Raw genomic sequence first — 22976 nt, 5'->3', positions numbered from 1 at the left:
TTTTCCATCTGCCCGAAACAATTGTTTCAAAACTTTCACTTACAAACTTTTTTTTTTGACTAAATTTTCACTTACTTAATCAACTCCCTTAATTTACTGTAATCTATTATTTATGAACCCCCAGGTTCTCTGTTTAAATTGTATCCAGCTGTGTGATGTTTGATCATAGCAGGTTTTTGATCGCTTTTTAACTTCTAGATCACTTAAAACTACGAGTATGATTTTTAACAACTTACTAGATATTGACTGCGCACCCACGGTATATTGGTTCTTATATTTTATATATTGATATTTGTTTTTATTAATTAGTGTTATATATTTTAGATTAGTCGTAATATAACAAATTGTATTCAAAATACCTGAAATGAATCGGGTAATATGATTATTTGGTACAAATATCCGAACCCGTTTCATATACATTTGTTATTTAGATATTTTTAGGTTCCTATACATCATAACCAAACTCATCTAGACCCAGAAGAACCTAACTCAAAACCCACATATAAATTATGATATTCAAGCGTAGCCTAATTTCAAAAAACAAAAAAAAAACAATATCCGAAAAGAACAATCCGTACCTAAATGGATAGCAAATGTTCATTCCTAACTAATTTTATAAACTAATAAAAATGATTTTTTCTATGTGTTTGCCTAAATTAAATAAAATATAAAGAGATTTTTGTTGAGTAAAATAATTATATGGAGTGAAAAATTAAGTGACAATAAATGTAATATATTTTTATTGTTTTGATTTAAGTTATTATTTTATTCACAAATACATATCTTTGAATTATGTTTTTGGTTACGTAATCTTACACCGAATTGAAACTAAAAAAAACGTTTTAGTAAAACAAACTAAACTGAACGTTTAACCATATCCAAAACCTAGTTGTTTTACAATTTTGATTTTATAATTGACACAAAGGTATTGTTGATTAACTAATAAATAAAAATCTGCACTATTATTATGGTAATATAATTAATGATGTGATGTATTGCCAAGATAATATAATTAATGAAATTGTTAAACAGAGTGAAACATGGAAAATAATTAATGTAATTATATTAATAAAATTACTAAAAAAACAATATATTTCTTTTTTATACTAATTTATGTATTTTCAAACAGTTCTCATTTATATTTAGGGATGTCAAAATGAGCTGACTCGCTCAACTAAGCTCAGCTCATAGTGAGCTCGGGTCTTTCGTGAGTTAGCTCAGCTCATTTATTATATGAGCTTTCGTATGTAAACTCGAACTTAGATCATCTAGATCATGAGTTAAATGAGCTAACTCGCGTTCAGATATAAAAAATAAAAATTATATATATATATATTTAATAAATAATATTTATAATTTAATTTAAATTTTAAATATTAAAAAACTAAAACATTAATATTAATACTGAATAAAACCAAAACCTAATAATAAATAAAATAAAAGCTAAATTAGTGATCCAAAAATGTATTCCACATAAAAGTCTTAAGATGATTCATTCAAAGTATTCTTCTATTCAAATCATAAAGATATATATTCCGCATGAAAGTCTTAAAATTTTAATTCTTGTTGTTAAAAATAACATTTTAATTGTAAAGATATATGATATGAAGATTGATATCAATATTCTTTTACATTATATATATATATATATATATTAAAACTTTTTGATTTACATTTTAATTTCATAAGATAAATATGATTAATATGGAAATTATCTTTTCTTACATAAGAAAAACAGAAGTCATCCACACACACACATATATATATATATATATATATATATATATTAAACGACTAAGCTCATGAGTTAGCTCGTGTTAGTTAAAGATCGTTTATATAACTCGTGTTCTAATTTCAGCTCGATATTAAGCTCATTTATTAAATGAGCCTAAAAAATAGAGTTCATACTCATGAAAAATTGAGCTGAGCTGAGCCTAGCCATCTTATTGCTATCCATGTTTCCAGATAGTATTAAAAATTACTTGAATTTTAATAACATGGATGATTTTTGATCCAAATTTATGATGTTTTTGATCGCTTTGTAACTTCTAAAATTTGATCGTTTTTAACTTTTTCCATGATCCCAAAACATTTGTTTCAAAATTTTCTCTTATTAAACTTTTATCTCTTTAGGTGTGGGTCATAATTCTTTTCAATCTCAGATATTTAGCACACCTTAAAAACAAATAAAATAAATTTTATAACTTCACAAAATACATAAAATATTAAAAATATTATTTGTTTAAAACAAAAATAATGCTGCGTGCTATAGTAGGAAATTAAGAACATAAACATAATATTTGGAACATATATTTTAATTAAAATATTTGTGAATTATATAGTTCATTTTTGGTAAATAAAAATATATAAAAATGGAGATTGTTGAGATACGTATATGTTAGGTGAGATTAGTTGTGCATTTTTCTATTTCTGAAATAAATGAAAATGGAGATTAGAAAAATATATAAGAAGAGAGATTAGTTGAAATATGTATATGTTAGGTGAGATTCGTTATGCACTAAAATGAGATATGAATATGTTAAACGAGGTTAGTTGTGCATCTTTCTATTTCCAAAATGCTCTTAGTGTATATAATCAATTATTAGGTGAGATTATAAACAACAAAAGCGAATTATGCAGATTTACAGAGAAAATCATTCGTAAGATCTTCGGCAAGGAGTAAGGAGTACCGTCAGACATTGATCTCACAAGACGGTTCAGGATGATGCAGTCAGACGTGAATCTTCATAAGGTAGGTAGAATTGCCGGCTGTAGAATCACCTTGTAATATTTCTCATAGTTTATAATAACATAATTAACCGTCGACAAAAAAAATGGTGAGATTATAAACAAATCATTAGGTAAATGAAAATTATGACAGCTTAATTAAATGTGTCGTTTTGTTAGGGAATATTTCTTTACTAGTTTCAAATAATTACAATAATATTGTTTTAAATTAAATAGCAGTTGTACTGCTGTAAATAATCAAAGAAACATGGGGACTTATAAAAAAATGTCTCATGTTTTGATAGGCCAGTAGTTAGAGATATGTATTGTATTTGATTTTATAGTGTAACCAACTCTTTTAATGAATGTTTAGCAGTCTTTTCTAACTTTTTGCAATAAGAAACTGTAATCCTCCTATACATCAAAAGAGAAGTCATTTTAGTGATTTCTGCTGACATGGCATTAATATAGAGCTTCTCAGAAAAATTGTTATAATTCTGTTGGTCGATTTTTTTGAATTTTATTTTTCATTTATTTTAATCAATCGTTGTAGACAAACCCAAAACTATTGTCGATTTCGTTAAGCCCATATATAGCTAGACAATAATAATTATCGATTTAGTTTAGCTTTGGGTACCCGTTCGGGTTCGGGTCGGGTATTTCGAATTTTTGGGTATTTTGGTATAGAGGTGTAGAACCCGTTCGGGTATTTCTGTACTTCTGGTTGGGTTTGGGTATTTTTAGTTCGGATTCGGTTATTTTGGATTGGGTTTGGATATTTAGATTTTGAAAAAAAAAATTAAAATTTTCACTTCTCAAGTTTCTTATATTTAAAAATATAACTTTCAGTTAACTAATTTTTTATTTTTAATAGATTGAATGGTTAATAGATTTGGACATAACATTTTAAAACTAAAAAGACATTAATTTAGTTATTTTTTAAAAAATTTTGGATGTAACTTTTTGTTAATTTTTGGAATAAAAAACTTGACATGCATTTTAAGTGAGTAGCAAATCATTTTTTTCCGTAATTGTATGTATATCATATGAACTTAAAGTAAGTGTAGTATCAATATAAATATTTTATATAAAATGAGAGATGTAAACTAGAAATATAAGGTTAATTATACATATGTTCGGTTATCTTCGGATATCCATTCGGGTTCGGGTATTATTCGTTCGGGTTCGGGTATCCAATCTCTCCTTATTCAATACCCGTTCGGGTATTTTGCTACTTCGATTCGGATTTCAGTTCGGGTTTTTCGGATCGGGTTCGGGTGCCACTTTGGATATCGGGTAAAGTGCCCACCCTTGCTAATTAGGTTGTTTGTTTTTAATAACTTACCTTTCTAATATGAATTACTTGCGCAAGTTGAAATCATTAAATATGCAAATAACTTATTGACAAAATTTGTTTTTATTAACTTACCTTTCTAATATGGATTACTTGCGCAAGTTGAAATCATTAAATATGCAAATCACTTATTCACAATATGGATTACTTGCGCAAGTTGAAATCATTAAATTTTATCGATTTAGTTTACCCTTGGGCAAGATTTAGAATTTAGACAAATATTAAAAACTTTTCTTATTATTCAAACGGTAAACTTGCGCATGTTGATATCATATTTATTACATTGCTTACAAAATAGTTTAATGTTTCTAATTAGGTTGTTTGTTTTTAATAAATTACCTTTTTAATATAGATTACTTGCGCAAGTTAAAATCATATCATATTCAAATCATTTTTTGACAATATACATTTAATATCTTTCTTTAAACGATTTCATTATTTATTGTGCAAAATATTGTCCGTCATTAATATGAGAAATAAATCGACTGTATATATATAGGAGACGCCCATAGTCTTAAAATACAAACATTCTCTTTTCATTCTTTAAAGTATTATTCACAAATCTCTCCTCTCATACTATTAAGGTATTACGACGATTCTGCTTGTGTGCTAAGAAAAATGTGTTTAGACGCAAAGGTTCCTCATCTTTAGAACCCTGAACTCAACTCTTTGTGTCTTGTCTCCAAAAATCATGACTGATCTATTTTTTTCATGTGTTGAATACTGGTAACGACAATATGGTCTTCTTTTTTTTATATGTAGACCAGGTCGTGAGAGTGATAGTGATCCAGGAGACCTTGAACATGCTGAGAAGCTTCGCCAAGTTAAAGCAGTTCTTGAAGAGGTTCTTTAGTACTTTCTCTTTTTTTGTTGAATATAGTCCGGGGAAAGTATTACATAGTTACATTTAGTAATACTATCTTATATCATTTTTTTTGTTGAATATACTATTTTATAAGTAAGCTAGCATTATGCATTTTTTATTTAATTCATGAGGTCATTTTCTCACAGCAGAGAACCTTTTGGAATGGCGCAGGGAGGAAATTTCTCAGGAATATACATGAAGGTTCAACTGAAGCCGCTGAAGTGGGATGGTGAAGGCGAAGAAGAAAGACCTGTAGAGGCCCTTATGATTCTTAAATACGGCGGTGTTCTAACTCATGCTTGTAGAAAACATGTGTTTACATACTCTACCATTTAATTTGTCATTGTTATATATATATATATATATATATATGTTTTCCAAATATGGAAGAATTGTTTAACTTATTGATGTTTGCTTCATCTGCATGCAGACAGAAGAGCTTGGTAGATATAATTTTTTGTAGGTTTCTAATTGAATTTGCTTTCTTTATCGAGAAATGTACTTCATAATTTATATTTTTTATGGATAATATTTTGATTTTTATTATATTTTCTTTTAATATATCTACATAAATGTTTGTTTATTATTTATGGAAAAATAATATTATTCACCTAAAATAAAGAATTATGACACATATACAATACAATTCTAATTAATGATAATATAAAATCTGTTACTTATAAAACTATACACTCTTTATTCCATTTTTTGAATGAAAGTATCTTCGTAAACACATAAAATATTTTGTGACGTTGCAATTATACATACACACAATATCTGCCTCTTCATACTGACGTTATTGTATTCCCTCTCGTGAGGTGCAGACCGAAAAGGAACACAGGGTGCGGGCCGGTCATGTTCTTATGCCCGCACAGGTTGCAGACCGGTCACCTAGTAACCTGGTTTAATCAAACAGGCTTTGATTCCTTTAATTAATTATTAACCTTTAAAAACAAATGTATATACCCATGTTTATTTATTGTGTAGTGTGTGTCTGGTCTGCTGCAGACCTAATTATACAAATAGATACAAATAGACCAAAGCTATAATCAACGCTGTCATCACCTCTTCTCCAGCTTGTCGCTAGAAACTCTCCTAAAAATTATCACCTCCTCTTCTGATATTTGTCCTCAAATCAGCATTATTTATCTCCAATGGGGTTATTAACTGTAACCGACACTACCTTACCCAACCAGGAAGAGACCGTGACAGAGTCAACAGAGTTCGAGAGGAATCAAAAACGGTACCAAGAACTCATCGCTACCTTTCCTCACGAGAAAGGCTGGAGACCAAAAAATCCCTTGATCCAGTACGGTGGTCACTGGCTAATGCAGCCTCGCGCTGAAGGATGCATGTACGCGCAAGAGTTCTTCCAAGCACGACCTAGTGACTTACTCCTCTGTAGCTACCCAAAGACAGGTACCACTTGGCTCAAAGCCCTCACTTTTGCTATCCGCAACCGATCTCATTTCAACGATTCCACAAACCCTCTCTTAAAACGTAATCCTCACGAGCTTGTTCCTTATATTGAGATCGAATTCGCTTTCTTCCCTCACATTGATGTTATCAATAACAAAGAGAACACTCTGTTTGCCACTCATCTCCCGCACGGATTATTACCCGAGTCGGTTTCAAGATCTAGTTGTAAAATGGTTTACATCTGGAGAGACCCTAAAGACACTTTCATCTCCATGTGGATTTTCTATAAGAAGCAAAAGACACAGGATGGCCCTCTCAATAGTCTTGAGGAGTCTTTTGATATGTTCTGTCGAGGTTTATCTAGCAACGGTCCTTATCTAGATCATGTCTTGACGTACTGGAAAGCTTACCAAGAGAATCCAGATCAAATCTTTTTCCTCAAGTATGAGAAGATGAGAGCTGATCCTTTGCTGTATGTGAAGAGACTGGCTGAGTTTATGGGTTATGGATTCACAGCTGAGGAAGAGAAGGAAGGGATTGTTGATAAAGTTGTGAATCTTTGTAGTTTCGATACGTTGAAGAATCTTGAACCCAACCAAGGGGAGAAGAATATGGAGAACCGTCCTTCTAGTTTTGCGAATAGTGCGTTTTTTAGGAAGGGTGAGATCGGAGATTGGCAAAACTACCTGACTCGGGAGATGGCAGCTCGAATCGATGGATTGATGGTAGAGAAATTGAAGGGCTCCGGTTTGCTTGAATGGTAAGTAACCGGTTCTTGTTCCGAGTGGTGATGATGGGATCCATTATATGTTTCTTATACAACAGAAGTTGGCTCCTTTTTCATTTTAATTCCACGTGTTAAGTTAAGAATAAATCTTGTTTCTCGTTTTGATTCGCTATGTGTGAATCTGAATTTGCTGCTTAGATTGTCCTCAACCTTCCGCTTTGATAATGCTTATTCCTTTTGTTGGTGTATCCCTGTATGCTTTTTTTATAGACTCTTAATTTTACGAGTCAGGGTTTTTAGACCATCTGCAACGGGGGATTATAATGAATCCTTAACACATACTCCTAAGCAGTTAGGATTAGAATAATAATATAACACCTAAATAAGCTAAGGAGGAGTCCGTAATTAAGGATTAAAATCAGTCGGTCCTTGTTGACGTGGAATCTCCGTTCAAGCCTGACGTCTTCAAAGGCAAGGTAGCTCTCATCACCGGAGGCGGATCCAGAATCAGTTTCGAGATCTCTTCTCAGTTCGGCAAACATGGAGCTACCGTCGCCATCATGGGACGCAGGAAACAAGTCCTCGACGCCGCCGTCTCTGATTTCCGATCTCTCGGGATTCAGGTAACTTTTCAGAGAGGATTTTCGTTTTTGATTTGGGATTGAAAAGTATTCGATTGCTTGTTGAATTGGCTCAAACTTGTCTCTGCTTGTTGTCAGATTAGGTTTGTGACGCAAAACTCCCTTTTGAGTATAACTCTTTTAATTATCTAATGCCTTCTCTGTTACTTCATTGATTCAGATGTAAAAAGCCTATTTTCACCGCATCTCAACTTGAGCAAATAGCTGAAATCCTTGTTTGGCTGCTCTTAGATCGTGGTCTTCAAGGTCTCTCGCTTCTCCTACAAGAGAGCTTGATATCTGTTAATGAATCCTTCAAAGAGGAAGAATGGGTTTCAAGCTGCAAAAACATAGCAAACTCTCTTGCTTCCAGGTTCGAACCTCCTTTTTTACTTGTAGCCATTATTACCCTTGTGCCGTTTGTCTTATCTGGTTTTGATTCATTTGCAGAGTGCCTCGAGACATGAACTGTTTGAGGATAGTGGAATCCGTAGCAGGTGTTGATGCTCGAAGCAAGCATTTGAGAAGTACCATCGCTAATCAAATGCTTGTTGTTTTACTTGAACATAAGGTAAGCTATCTACCAATTCAAAGCAAATTAAGTCTCTGAGTCAATGCGTTTATACACAGTACTCTGGTCTTTGATTCTCAGGAGAGCGACGAGAATTTGATGAGCTCGCTCTGATGTCTATCAATCTGAAGGAGAAGAGTTGCAACCTCTTCAGAAAGTACATGATGTTGGTTTTGTCAGAGAACTGGCTATTGTCAAGTAAGTTGGTTGAGGAAAAGCCAGTACTGAGAGACATGTGGGCTGTGTTTCTCAGAAACTGTTTTTGTCAGATCAATAGCACCGATCTTCGGCCTTTTGCATCAAAAGTGAGTAGAAAAATAAATAAATAACACTTGTCTTCTTTTGCTTTGATCCTAGTCTTTAATCTTTGTTTTGTGGTTATTGACACAGGTTCGTACCAAAGCGTCATATCTTCTTCAAGGATGCAGAAGCGATTGAAGTGGTAAACCTGAAACGTTAGCAGCTAGTCTCCAAAGTGAAATTTAGTTATAAATAAAATTTTAAATTTTTCATGTTTTTTAATTTAATTTTTTTTAAGCTAAAGACTCCAAATAGGAAAACACCATTGGACATACTATTTTGATTAGAATCCTTAACTATTCTAAAAAAAAAAAATTAGTTTAATAATCATAAGGACTCCAATGGTGGTAACACCATTGGAGATGCTCTTACACTCCAAGTGTAAACCCTGAGCCACTAAGCGAGGAGCAAAAATCTGATAAAATAATAAATATGTTTTTTTTTGTAAAAAATTAAATGATAAATATGTTTTTTTTTTTTTTGTAAACTTGGTAAATATGTTACTGACTAATATCAAATATTTGATCAAAATCCCAATAATAAAGATGTAGACAGATTCAGAAATATTTATTAAAATTTGACCTAGAAAATACTACATTTTTAGGTGGGACTTCTGACCAAGTCACGTGCCCAAAACAATTGTTTCAAAACTCTCTTATCAAACTTTTATCACTTGATCAACTCCCTCTTTTGCATGGAGTAATTGTTTCCATGCAACAAAGACAGTTATCGTGCCGCAGTCAAGGGTTTTGCTTTCTAGAAACATATATACACGCATTCATCAGGCCACCAAAAGAAATCATCGTTTCGATTTTTTCTTATTCGATCTATTGATTTATACGTTAAAAGTTAACTTAAGTTTTCATTTTACTGGTCATTTTTTTCCAGATATTGAACGTGCTTTATACACCAGACTCAGTTCTCTATTATCTTATAAATTGTCGAAAACCGCACTCTAATACAAAGCTGTCTTCGTAAGCCATTGACTAGATCTATAGTCTTTTTTTTTTGGTCAACTAGATATAGAAAGTCTATTATTCAAGACTTAATGAAAGACTATACCTTTATATAAACTTAAGATTTAATGCAGGAGTAGTACATATATACAAACAACTCCTCTGGCTTTCTCCTACAACCCCTAATTTCGGATCTCAATTTTGATTTGTGTATTGTAAACTCATGACTACAGTAAGATTTACTGTAACTTTCCGCTTCCCTGCGAGTCCAAGACTCGACTGCGAGAGCTATGCTGGTCTGAAAGCTAGGACGGCGAGGGTTAGCTATCCCCTAACCATAGCCACTCGTCGACACCATCTTGTCCAAATAGCAAACGAAGATCGGACTTTGGTGGTGAGAGCTGCAGCTGGGGAGATACCTAACAAAAGGTACCCAGGAGAACCGAAGGGGTTTGTAGAGGAGATGAGGTCCGTAGCGATGAAAATGCACCCGAGAACCCAGTCAAAAGAAGGAAAAAGAGAGTCCACAGCTCCCCAAGACAGTCCTGTGGCGACGTGGGAGTTCACAGTGGAAGGGTACTTGAAGTTTCTCGTGGAAAATAAACTTGTGTTCGACACTCTTGAAGGGATTATTCACGACTCTACCGTCCCAACTTGTGAGTTTTCTAGTCAGTTTCCTTCTTATAAATTGAAATATTGGTAAGTTTTATAGCTATTTTTAAAACATGTTTCACTCTTTCAGATCTGGTTCAATTGTAATCGTTTTCAGCTTGGACATAATTAAGAGTAGGCATGGACATTTTACTTTGACTCAAAAATTTAAACTAGATCAATCTAAAAAAAATTAGCTTGGATCGGCTTTGGGTATATACATTTCAACCAATTGGTTATTTTTATTTAGATCTGCGGATAGTTCCAAATCCTATCCAAAATCCGATTGGAACCCGAATAGTTCAAACATTTTATATGTATTAGGTAATTTTGGTATTACATATATTTTTGAATTTTGGATTCAAATTTTCAAATTAGATTTTGGATCTTTATATGTTTTTATAGGTATTTTGGTATTTTGGTAATCTTGGGTATTTAATCAACTTTTTGGGGTTCATGTACTTTTCGGATCTTTGCGTATAGTTCAGCTACTTTGGGTACGTAATACCCAAACTATAACTAAAAGTTTTGGGGGGTAATTGGCGGTTCTAAAAGCTTAGATCTGAAAAGATAAGAATCAAATCTGAAATTGACCAAAAATTTACAAATACCTATATGGATCCAGATCTTTAAGAATGGAAGGATCCGGATTTGATGGGAATCGATCTGCACCTAAATAAAAAAAACCAGAATGCACATGCTTGGCCTAATTAAGAAAATAGTTTTAAGTTTTGAGACACCTTGGTTTGAGACATATCTTCGATAGTAAGTTTTAGGTTATAAGTTTCAAAAAAAGTTTATAGCGTATAAGTGAAGCGATCATTTAAATTATTATTATACATATTAAATAACAAGGTGTGCGCAAACTAAATTTAAAAAAAAAAAAGAACCAAATCTATATCTATATATAAAGTAGATTTTTTTCTTTTCTTATGACACGTAAAAAATAGTTTATTTACACTCCGTCCTCGTATTTTTTTTTTATATTTTAGGTTCTTTGTTGAGATTAGTGCAATTTGATCCTATACTTTCTAATTGTGCATGATTTAATATTTCTCGCACTAACCATCATCATTGAAGTTTGATAATCTATTTTATTGGTCATTAAACATTTAAAATATATTTATTTTATTTATTCACAACTAAAAATAACATAATTTTTACTATTTTATTATTTTTATAACTATCTGTTATTTTATTTACAAATTATATATTTATTTTACTATTAAAAATCATAAAACAACCAAACTAAAAAGAAGCAATTAGAGCACTACACATAATTTAAATCAAAAACCTCAATAATTACAGAGAAAAATAAAATATCATGGGAACACTAACTAAATAAAAGTTCAAAGATGAAAGGATTGAAAATCAAAGACTAACTTATCTCACCTGACATAGAGTGTCTTGAGCAAAACAAGTAGATGTCAGAAAAACTTATAAATATACCAATCTTAAACAAAGTAATTTTTCAAATACAAATGAACGCGATCAAAACACCAAAGCAAAGAACAAAGACGAAGCCCAAAGTCACACGAAACAGAAAGACACATGCCTAAAGCACCGGAAGCACAACCACCAGCTAAGATATAAGAAGCACCTTACAAACTAAACAAACACATACAAGACACTCATATGCTAGCGAAGAACCACAAAGCTCTGGATAGAAGCGACCAAAGCTCTAAAAGACTAACTACGCTTACCTATACCAAGGGAAGCAAGGGACGAAGAGAAATAACCTAAAAAGGGAGAATGGAAGCCAACAACTGAGAAACAAAAGCCTAAGCTTGAGACCAGAAACAACCTTACAAGATCACATACCATACACAGAGGAAAAATATATTCAAACATGGCGTGGAAAAAATGGCGAAAGGGAGAACCACCAGAGACACAAGCATTGATGAAATCTGTAACGAGATGAGAGAACAAAGAGGGAATGTGAGAAAAAAAGAAATCAGCAAACTGTTGAGCCGTCCTCGAGTTATGAAAAAAGCATATGAATCAGAACACCAAAAACCAGATCTTGAAAACCAAGACAAGCATGGACGATCGAGCTGACGTAACAAATTAGGCGACCACCTCCATGGAGGTGGTCGACAGGGTTCATAACTACTCATCTTACTACATGACATTTATATTCACCTGTTTGGTTGGACTTCTATTGAATTGAGAGTCGAATACCTTTTCATTCCTTCCGCAAGTTTGTATCTTAGAAGAATCATCCCTTGTCTTTTGCCCGCGGGTGAGCTTCTGTTTTCTATTCTTATTCTCTCAGCAGGAAGACCATAGATTAGGAGAACCACTAGAACCGCTGCAATCCCAGTTGCCAGTTGACTCAACAAATAGTGTTATTTAGAGCAGTTACACAGCCCCTCTCGAAGAAAGAAGGTTTCATTCAGTCTCATAAAGCAAGCACCTCTTTAACGCAAGACGCATGCAGCTAATTAACGTAGTCAACTTATAGTTCATCTTCTTCGACATGTATCTTCTTTTTTTCTGAGAGAAATCAAAGCAAGACCCCCCTTACTTGATTCATAGGAGATTAACGGGTGTGATCGCTTTCTATTAATCAACAACTTTTATGCGAAAAACAAGAAAAGGAAAACTGCAGCTCTGCGACATAACTAGTCTTTCAGAACTGGAAGAACGAATTGACTCGACAAGGAAACCAAATCAAAAGGCGGCAAGACAACGAAGAGGAAGACAACATCAAAGACGACTAAACTTTGATCTAATCCAAGGAAATGTAGTTCCTAACATCAGTCAAAATCTAAGGAAGAAGAAGAACACCCAATATTGACCGGAACAGCTTACAATGCTGTGAAAAACAACCGCAACTGGAAATTCATAAACTCGTTCTAAAACAAACACCAGATAATCACACATGAGAAGAAGGCGAAGAAGAACAACAACATGAGATGAGTCTTTTTCCGGTGATGATAAGAAGCTCTTCACACCATAAAGGTAAACGATACATATAGATGATGATGGCCCAAGGTTGGAAGAGAGCAAAAAACATGTTAAGATAATAATGTTCAAACATATGAAAGAAAAAATATAATTTTGACGCATAAACCGTTAATCTTAAAAGCAATAGATGCCTAAATGCAAAGTTATTGAAATTCAATATGATTTACATCAAAGGTTCACTTCACCATTAACAAATACTACAATACACACAACAATACATTACTGAAAAAATACATAATTTATTGACATATCACCCACTACCATATAAAAAAATAAAAATATTAAATAATGTTCTTAACAAAACAAATAAAGACAACCACATAACATCAAAAAATCATATTTAACAACAAAAAAATAATATATGCACGCCCCTAATAATTAATAAAGAAAAGTAACTTAAAATACCACACAAATTTTGATTCTACATCACAACATATGTAAATCTTTTAAACTAGCAAAAATCAACGTGTGAAAATTTGTATATATATATATATATATATATAAAATAAAAACTACTTACAAAATGCAAAATTATATTTGGATTTATCAATTACAATACACGGCTTAGTTTTCCTCCATTTGAAAAGCATTTTAGACGGTTTCAGAATATTTTAAAATGTTTTCTAGTTTCTGCACCAATACTTGAATTTCTTCTATTTGTGAGAGCCCTATGTTAAACTGATTCTTTTAGATTGATACTACATATTTAGGTGATTATTCTGTATTCTTGCATGGATATAAATATTTACAAATAACTAAATCATAATAATTAGCTAGTATTCTATTTATTTATAATTTTTTTCTGAATTGATATATAGTTAATTATCATTAAATATTTTCAGTTTTGTTTTTAAAACTTTTTTTTGTAATATTGCTTATATTTCTATTTGAAAAATATAATATGGTACGTAGTGTATATATATATTCAAAGGAGTTATTAGAGAATTTGTTCAACAGTAACATAATAAATTAAAACAAAGCATGCATCATTCATGTCATACTGAATATGATAAATTAGTTAGAATAATATTTCAAGTTTTAACTCAAGTAGTCGTAGTTGTTGATAGAATATTTTCACACTAATAAACTTTTGTATTCTATGCTACATAAATATTGCATGTCAGGAAATTTAGTTATTTAAAAAAAAAAAAATCTTATGCTTTCGCATTACGTACGTCATGGTTATGTATTAGATTAGAAATGTATACCAGTATGCAAAAAGTTTGTCCTCTTTCTTGTGTAATCCTGTCAAATTCTGTGTCTTTTCGTGTGTAGATGCTGCATTCAAAAACACAGGATTGGAAAGGGCAAATAATTTGGCCAAAGATTTGGAGTGGTTCAAGGAACAAGGTTACGAGCTTCCTGAGCCAAAGGCTCATTGTAAAACATATTCTCTGTATCTAAAGGATATAGCAGAGAATGATCCACCAGCATTCATCTGTCATTTCTACAACATCTACTTCGGACATAGCGCTGGTGGTGGTCGAATGATTGGGTCAAAGGTAATAAAAAAACACTATTCACTAAATACTCACTAGGAACTTCTTTTTTTTTTTTTTTTGAAAAAAGGCTTATCACTAGGAACTTCTTTTAAAAACAGGTATCTGAGAGGATACTCGACAATAAAAAACTCGAATTCTATAAATGGGACGGCGACATTTCCGAATTGTTGACGAACCTGAGTGAAGAATTGAACAAAGTCTCTGAGGTATAGAACATACCATTACTGTAAAGAAAGAAATTAAATATAATATGGTAGATTTCTTAAGCATATTTTATGTTTGCATTGGTAGTTGTGGACGAGAGAAGAGAAGAATCATTGTTTAGAAGAGACAGAGAAAGCGTTCAAGTGTTATGGGCACCTTCTTCGTTCCTTGGTCTCCCCTGATTTGTAATGACCCTGCGGTGGCAATACAAGTAGGTGGGAAGGCCATCAAGAGTGAAAATTAAATTAGAAATAATTGGACTAAGTCTCCATTCACATATTTTCTTTATTGCATAATAATATATGAAGTCTATGTTGTGGTTACCAAAATATGGGAACCTGACTTCCTTGGTTGTTTCTTTTACATTTCCAAATTTGTTGCAACTAATTAAAGTTCCATCATTTTATCATTTGTACTAGTACAACTTTAATGATAGTCAAAAACTAGTCGATAAAAAAATTCTAATTTAATAGAGTAGATAGATACAAAATGTTAAATTAAAAGACAGAATACATAAGGATTATAGACTGAAACGATACTTATAAAGGCAATTCTCTCAAATAGACATTTTTTAATTTTTGTCATAAAAATAACATTCAAAAAAGAAAAATAGCCAAAATAGTTCTTTTTTATTTTTGAAAATTTTTAATATTTATTTTTTTGTTTTGTAAAAATTTGAAACTCTATTCTCAAAATTATACTTTTAACTCTAAATCTTAAGTCTAAATTAGTTAAGCCTAAAGTTTAAATGTATTTTTACTCTTTAATAAAATTTCTTTTAGTCATTAATTTCTCCTCACGTGAATTTGGAAACTCAAACTCGATGAAGTAAAAAGATACTCCCTCTGTTCTTTAATATTATATATTCTAGAAAAAAAAATTGTTTTAAAAAGATCTATTTTTTATATTTTCAAGACATGTTTTATTAACTAATTGTAAATTTCAAAAAAACTTAATTGCATTTACTGAATTGTTATTGGCTTAAAATTATAAAACGAAGATAAACACAAAAAAATATGCAAATTTAATGTGTTTTATTAAAATGTGTGAAAAATCTAGAATATGTAACATTAAGAAACAGAGAGAGTAAGAAATACCAAATCAAAGATTTGTCAAAAAAAAAGGCAACATAACATTGCTGGCATTGGTGTTTGCGTCAACAGAGATGCTTTGGCAGACGAAATCAACCAACATAAATAACAGATTAAATTAGTATTGCCAAAAAATAAACGAAAGGAAAAAACACATTTCTCTATACTGCATGAACCAAAGTTTATACATTTTACACATGAGTAAACGGTACATGGATCAATACCGTTACACTCAAGAGTCTATGAAGCACAAAACATGCCACAAAACTCACTTATCTTCACAACACATCGACGATATATAATGTTAGCTGAAGAAACAGTCTCTTGTACACAAATTAAGTGAATCATATAGATCCCCAGCTTAAGGTGTAATCTTTGTATGTCAAAAGAGATGGAACATCTTTCTTATGTTTTACTTTTGTTGTCCCGATGTCATGGCCTTTAGCTTCTCCTCCAAAATGTCCTTCTCCAGACCGTACATTCTGTTCAAAGCATGCATGTTCTCAAGGGTCTCGCTCAGCGTTCTACTGTCACTCCCATCACATCTCAAATGCTGCATTGGACCATGCAAGAATCTGTTCACAATACCTCTGCTCAAGTCATCAACCGCTCTCGTCGTTTTCTTGTTGATGTCATCTCCCATTTTGGACATGCACTTCTCCAGCTCAGCCATTCTGATTCTCTCTGCATACGCTCTCAACTTCTTGATCGTAGGAACAGTCTCTAACGAGTCCCTCCATGCTTCAAACTGGTTTGATTCCTCTGCTATTATGGTCTGAGCTTCCATAGCTTTCCTCAACCTGTCTTCTTTATTAGCAGCAACCACTTCCTTGAGGTCGTCCACATTGTAAACCCGCGCGGTTTCCACTTCATTGACGCAAGACCCGACGTTTCTCGGAACAGAGATGTCAACAAAAAGCCTCACCCCTCCGATCTCTGGACAAGCTGGAGGGAGAGTCTCTACATCCTCCTTCAAGAACAAGGGCGTCTCAGAGGCTGTGCTTGTGAAAACAACATCCGCCTCAGCAGCAGAAGCTAGCATCTCATCAAGAGGTCGGTACACAACCTCAACACCAGGGATCTCCTCACGGATAGCTATAACTCTCTCTTCGCTTCTGTTAACCACCACCATTCTCGTGCACCCTTTCGCTACCAAATGCTTTATCACAAGCTTCCCCATCTTCCCCGCACCGATGATCAGCATCCTAGCGGAGGCGTGCGAAGATTCCGGAAGCTTCATCAGAGCAAGCTCGACAGCTGCTGAGCTAACGGACACAGCTCCAGCGGCGATGTTTGTCTCCGTTCTGACACGCTTCCCGACGGTTATGGCGTGTTTGAACAGCCCGCTGATGTTCCTCCCGAAGCCGTTCACTCCTTGGCCGACTTTAACAACTTGTTTCACCTGCGCAAGGATCTGACCTTCTCCTAGGACGAGAGAGTCAAGACCAGCTGAGACTTCGAATATATGCTGCGTCGCGTCCTTGTTGTAGAGCAGGAAACGGTGCTGACAAATCTCCGAAACAGGTATTCCACTTGTCTGAAAAAAGACACAGCATTTATCAACACTTGATACTGATCGTAACACAGCTAAGATAATATATGGCTCCAAATGATAACACCGCACCACTCTTGGGTCTGAATGGCAACATGCGGGATGGTGCCGTCGTAATAGTAACAAAAACATATAGATACAGTATATGTAGATATTTTTTTACTACTAACTGGTGCGGTTTGTAAACATTCGGAGTTTTACTAGTATATATATCTATACGATTTTGTTACAATTAGAACTGGACCGCAATTGTTCTGCACGTACCATATAACTTCAATTCTTATTTGTGTTCGGTTAACAAAGACAACTCCAATGTGCCATATAAAGCGGTAGGGGAGTAAAAAGAGGCACACCTTTGACATCCATTCAGTGACTTCTTTGACTCCACGGTGCTGAGACAGAGCCAAAACATAAATCTCCATACGGTTACAGGTACTGAGTACAGCAGCCTCTTCGATATGGTTCAAACCGCACAGTTCAGCAATAGCTCGTGGCCACTCAGCTTCAGGGATAGCGAGCTTCTCACGCATCTCAACGGGAGCTGTGTGAATGCTTAGTCCAATCACCACAATACTGCTCCTTTCCTTTGTATATCCTAATAAACAAAAAAACAGAGACTTAGAACAAGAAACTTAATGACAAAACCGATGAACGGTCGTTTTCAGACCAAAACATAAACGTCTTACTGTCAGCTGCAGAGTTCTTGAGTTGTTCGAGAGCTGAGATGTTTGCGGCATTAGGTGCGGATTCAGAAGCAGAAAGCTCGCAACGAGCTCTCTGGATCAGACCACGTCTGCTTCTGTTGTTGTTACTCGGAAGAGCACGAACACCAATGAGACCAAAAGGAGTCTCGAGCTTATGGTGGTTGAGTACAGTCTCGAGCTTTGGGCAAGCAACGAAGGCACTCGAGACAGCCATATCGCTTCTCCCAGATCAGGAATCGAGCAAGCAGAGAGGGATGGGGTGCGATGTGGGAGAAGGAGATCGTTGGGAATATGATTGAAAAGGTGAGTTTGGGTCGGGTCAAACCGGTTTGGTACAAGTTGGGTTGAAATTGGAGGTTCTGATTGGATGGAAATCTTAAAGTGGAAATGGAGAGATTTTGATTGGAGGGGGGAGAACACGTTTTATCCACACTCGTTCTTGATTTGGTGGTGGCATTTGTCATTCCACGGCAACTTTTTTTTATTTTTTTTAGTTTGTTATTTTCTTATTAGACTTGTGACTCTTATGAGACGGCGTATGTTTAAAACATTTTACCTGTTTTTATGAAGAAATAAATTGAATTTTTTTAATTAAAAAGAAACTGAAATATAATGTGTGCATACAAATGATTCGGATATCTGAAAGGAATCTAATGTAGATTTCAGATAAACCATATGAAGGAGAAAATGAATATTTCCACATAAATTTTATTCATTGTGTCTTTTCTTTCATAAACTTTGCAATAATGCATATTTTATAAAAAACTAAATAAAAATTCAAAAAGAAATATTGTAACGACATCATTTTAAATAAATGTATAAATTATAATAATTAATTTAAATTTATAAAATAAGGATTCATAAATTTAAATTAAAAAAAAAATAATTCCAGAATTATTTGGTCAAACTAAAACAGAAAAGTTTGATAACATTTATTTGATAAAACTAAACATATATATATATATATATCTTAATGTTTACACTTTACTTCATTAATACAAGAAAGTTATTTTGGTACAACGGTTAATAACTTAAGATGTTTCTTACTTGTGTTTCAGTGCACTAGTTTGAGTCACAGAAGTAACAAGTTTTTTTTTTAATTTTACAGAAGTTATCTAAAACGATGTTGCTTTGATAAATAAACGGTTGATTAACATTTGACATCCAATGTATATATATAAGCACGATTTTGAGAATTTAAATAGTTTTAAAAATATTATTTATTTCATTATGAAATATGCACTATTACAAAGTCTTTGAAGAAAAATGCATGATATGTACAGTTTATGTTGAATTAAACCTTTTCCATCGTATAAAAGTGTCAGAAGTTCAAAATAACTAAGTAAATTTTGAAGATTGTCAACTAAAATAAAAGTTAACTAATCCTGCTTTTAAATTTTTAGTGAAAGTAAAAATTTACTCACTTCAAAAATACTCTTATAATAATTACCGCTTTGGTTTAAAGTTAAAACATAAATTCAATTCTATCCAAAGTATTGAGAGATGAAAAAAAACATAGCATTTTTCTTTTGTATTAGCATTATGCTCTACATTATCCAATCAACAATCTTTAGAAAAGCATTTAGAGAAGCATTTACTAAATGCTAATGTTCTCGAATTGCTCTATGGCCAATGCTCTCATATGAAGTTTTTAGAAAAGCATTTGCATTTATAAAATTAAAGAAAATATATAATTAATTCATTTATTTTCTTTAATAATATCATAAATAAATTTTATATCCAAAAAATAAAAAAATTTTGATTTCTAAAATTTTCAATATTTTTTAAATAGTATTCACATTTAAAATATAATATAATTTATTTTAAATTTGAAAAATTATTTTTAAAACTATATATTTAATTATAAAATTTATTTTAAAATAATATTTTTCTATATAAACATATTTTTAAATTACTAAATAAAATAAATTAATTATATATCTTTTTAATTTTATATGTTATATATTTATATATATACATATATATTAGAAATATATTCATTAAAAATAAATATATTATATATTATATACTAATTTTATAATAATTTAAATAACATACTCATACTGCTCTATCAATCATCCAATTAAACAGTTTAGCAAAAGCATACAGCTCCTGCAACATACTGCTTGTATAGCATACTGTTACTGCTAATGCTCTACCAATCAAGGGCTTGGGCTAAAAACATAGCATATTGATAGAAACAAAGCTTCACTTGTTTGTTTTATTAATTTTTCTCAGCGAACCACATCACCATGGCCCTTCCATGTTGTTTGCGACCTACTTCCCCCCAGAAATGAATTCGATTGCAAAGTTATTTACCAATGCATTGTTGAGGTAGCATTAGCCCCATGTTTGTCTAGCCAGTCGCCTTCTATGTCTCTCCCAGCAGATTTAATATATTGTGATTTGAAACACATAACATAGTAAGAAGCGTGAAATTTAACCAAAGAGAATCCAACGATCAACTCTAGGATGCGTCTCCAGTCTTTCGGATAGCTAGTGCCCAGTAACTGTGTAAAAGGACATGAGAAGGATGAAGAGTTACAAGACCGATGTGTGTTCGGTGGATATCCTTTTGGTGACTGTGCTTATGGCATAAAGGTTGAGTTAACAATTGCGACATGAATGTGTATTTATGAATATACTTTGGGTGTACATGTTCTTGGTGGATAAACTATTGGTGAATAGTATGATAAAATATTGTCTATGTTGACACATATAAATATTTATAAATGCAAAGATAACTGAAGAATAACTAAAGTAAAAATTTAAGGAAAGGAAGAAAATTTGAAAAAGTGATGAAAACAAACACCAAGAGAGATGGAAGTAAAAATGGTTAGTGTAGTTGAAGAGGTTGGAAGACAATAGAGTAATGTTACAAGAGATAAAGTGTGTAGCATAGATAAAGTGCCTTTAAATGTAATAAGTTCTGAAACCAAAAAAAGTTCCGAAAAGTGTCTTTATGTGTAAATGTTTCTTGAATTCAGTATATATTGATAAGACCATGTTTATCCCAGGTCCTTAACTGGTTTCTTAAGGAAAATAGGTGATTTAATTAATTCAAAAGTAATTATAATGTTAGTTACCGATCCTTAACTGGGAGTTTTGGGAATCGATTTTAATGGGGTGTTTGGTACACGTGTCGGCGAGGAAATGCAACAAGATTTTTTTTCTTCTTTTGTTTCATTCTTTTCTTTTCACGCGTTTGGTGTTCCTCGTCTTCTCCGTTTCTAGACGATCGAAAGTCAAAACCCACCATGTCTGCTCTCGCTTCTCCGTATGAGACGATCGACGACTCTGTCGGTCATCACGGCGTCTCCTCCGTGTTCTCCGTCAGACGAAACCCTAAACACGATGTGTTCTGATCTTTATGTGTTCTGATTAACTTTGTGTACACTTGGTGGCAATCTATTAAATTGTTTAGGTAAAGGGCCTTACAACGGAAGAGCTTGCTGCTAGAAACGATTTGGTACTTGCGCTTCCGGCTAGGATTGAAGCTATACCTGATGGGACTGCGGGTGGTCCTAAAAGCACTAGTGCGTGGGCTCCTTCTACAATGTCTCGTCCTGATATCAAATTTGATTCAGTTGATTCAAAACCCAACTAGCTTTGTGTTCCTTATTGTATTGTCTTAGAATAATATGAACTGTTTATTCTTTTTTGGAGCAATCTGACACCTCTAATGTGGATATTAGATGGGCGTTTTGATGATGATTACTTTCAAGAATCACATGAGTCCAGCCAGTTCAGACATGAGTTTGAGATGCGGAAAATTAAACAGGCAGGTTTAGATGCTTTGAAGAACATGGCATCTGATATGAACGAGGTGAGTTTATTGAACTACATCTCTTATAACAGACTTCCAACTTATTCAGTATTTGAGCTGATGAACCATGTCACGTGACACTGATAAATGCAAGAGCTGGACCGTCAAGTTCCTCTGAGGGATGAAATCGACTCAAAGGTAGTCAATATGGCCAGTCAATTCAGAGCGTAAGTGGAAATGTCATTACTTTAAAAGAATGTTATGGTTTGGTTTCATTTTGGTTAGTTAGTGTTGTTTGTGGTGTATGTTATTGACCTAGAGCCTTCTGTTTATGTCTCAGCAGGTAGTGGACTTGGGAGTGGAAGTGTTGTTTGATCACGGACTGAAATTTTGCATGTTTGATTGACAGAGGTGAGATAGCGAGTCACGGACTTGGGAGTGGAAGTCTTGTAATGTTTTGTATTTTTATGTGTCACGGACTAGAAAGTCTCGTGTGTCTCTTCGTAATTTTATGTGTAACAGATTTGGTAATAAAATATCAGCTTCCCTTATAAAGGCTCGTGTGTCATTCTTGAACCACTCCTCAGCTTCTCTCTTATTCCAATTGTCATTCTTGTTTTTCTTTTTACAAAATTTTACTCAAAACCTCCGCATTCAGCTTATGTCTTATTGCATTCTCCTTCCTGTTCTTCAACTAATCAAATTTTTCATCACAAAGTCTAAGTAAAACACATATAAACACACATATGGCATCTTCTTTTCAAAACACTTTTTGAGGGATCATTTGATGAAGATTTTGATGTTTATTATATATACTAATCTTTATTTTTATGTTTTTTTAAAAAAATTTATGTTTTAAATGTTATTTTTAATATGTTTTATTTAATAAATAAATTTTATTTTTTAAAAAAAATTAAATATTCTTTTAAGAACTTTTAATTAAGAAACTCCCACTGGACCACTTAAAATGGAAGTTTCTTAATTAAGGATTCTTAGT

At 32.9% G+C, this 22976-nt stretch overlaps 5 protein-coding genes and 1 long non-coding RNA gene across 14 annotated transcripts; 4 read left to right on the top strand and 2 right to left on the bottom strand.

Moving 5' to 3' along the window:
• The first annotated feature begins 4885 nt into the window (after nt 1-4885).
• On the top strand, nt 4886-8874 carry LOC103838626 (cytosolic sulfotransferase 18-like). 3 transcript variants are annotated; one of them, XM_033281321.1, is made up of 5 exons: nt 4886-4925; nt 5118-7715; nt 7894-8085; nt 8365-8588; nt 8674-8874. In XM_033281321.1, exon 2 carries the CDS (start codon nt 6101-6103, stop codon nt 7127-7129), a length of 1029 nt encoding a protein of 342 aa, XP_033137212.1. In that variant the 5' UTR covers nt 4886-4925; nt 5118-6100; the 3' UTR covers nt 7130-7715; nt 7894-8085; nt 8365-8588; nt 8674-8874. The 3 variants fall into 3 exon arrangements, with proteins under 3 accessions (XP_033137212.1, XP_033137213.1, XP_033137214.1); XM_033281322.1 differs by lacking the exon at nt 4886-4925 and adding an exon at nt 8163-8283 and having other exon boundaries at nt 4933-7715; XM_033281323.1 differs by lacking the exon at nt 4886-4925 and having other exon boundaries at nt 4933-7816.
• LOC117127687 lies at nt 7653-8721 on the top strand. The gene is made up of 6 exons (XM_033278297.1): nt 7653-7715; nt 7812-7816; nt 7894-8085; nt 8163-8283; nt 8415-8588; nt 8674-8721. Exons 1-6 carry the CDS (start codon nt 7653-7655, stop codon nt 8719-8721), a joined length of 603 nt encoding a protein of 200 aa, XP_033134188.1.
• Nucleotides 8833-14031, bottom strand: LOC117128590. The gene is made up of 3 exons (XR_004451960.1): nt 14018-14031; nt 13571-13581; nt 8833-8956 (listed from the first exon to the last, which is right to left on the bottom strand). It is a non-coding gene; the product is annotated as an uncharacterized LOC117128590 (long non-coding RNA).
• On the top strand, nt 9121-16340 carry LOC103838625 (heme oxygenase 4, chloroplastic). The gene is made up of 4 exons (XM_009115078.3): nt 9121-10195; nt 14436-14662; nt 14761-14868; nt 14954-16340. Exons 1-4 carry the CDS (start codon nt 9763-9765, stop codon nt 15053-15055), a joined length of 870 nt encoding a protein of 289 aa, XP_009113326.1. The 5' UTR covers nt 9121-9762; the 3' UTR covers nt 15056-16340.
• On the bottom strand, nt 16101-18666 carry LOC103838624 (glutamyl-tRNA reductase 1, chloroplastic). Its single transcript, XM_009115077.3, has 3 exons — nt 18196-18666; nt 17863-18104; nt 16101-17494 (listed from the first exon to the last, which is right to left on the bottom strand). The coding sequence occupies exons 1-3, from the start codon at nt 18425-18427 to the stop codon at nt 16370-16372; spliced, it is 1599 nt and encodes a 532-aa protein (XP_009113325.1). The 5' UTR covers nt 18428-18666; the 3' UTR covers nt 16101-16369.
• Nucleotides 18667-20122: 1456 nt separating this feature from the next.
• LOC103838623 (syntaxin-71) lies at nt 20123-22558 on the top strand. 7 transcript variants are annotated; one of them, XM_009115076.3, is made up of 4 exons: nt 20123-21771; nt 21909-22039; nt 22136-22206; nt 22323-22558. In XM_009115076.3, the coding sequence occupies exons 1-4, from the start codon at nt 21720-21722 to the stop codon at nt 22324-22326; spliced, it is 258 nt and encodes an 85-aa protein (XP_009113324.1). In that variant the 5' UTR covers nt 20123-21719; the 3' UTR covers nt 22327-22558. The 7 variants fall into 7 exon arrangements, 1 of the variants encoding a protein (XP_009113324.1); XR_004451959.1 differs by having other exon boundaries at nt 21219-21771; nt 22134-22206; nt 22320-22558; XR_004451958.1 differs by having other exon boundaries at nt 21227-21799; nt 22134-22206.
• The last annotated feature ends 418 nt before the right edge of the window (nt 22559-22976 follow it).

The sequence above is a fragment of the Brassica rapa genome, chromosome A09, assembly GCF_000309985.2.
Source record: "Brassica rapa cultivar Chiifu-401-42 chromosome A09, CAAS_Brap_v3.01, whole genome shotgun sequence".
NCBI lineage: Eukaryota > Viridiplantae > Streptophyta > Magnoliopsida > Brassicales > Brassicaceae > Brassica > Brassica rapa.
This window is presented reverse-complemented; position numbering and strand designations above follow the sequence as displayed.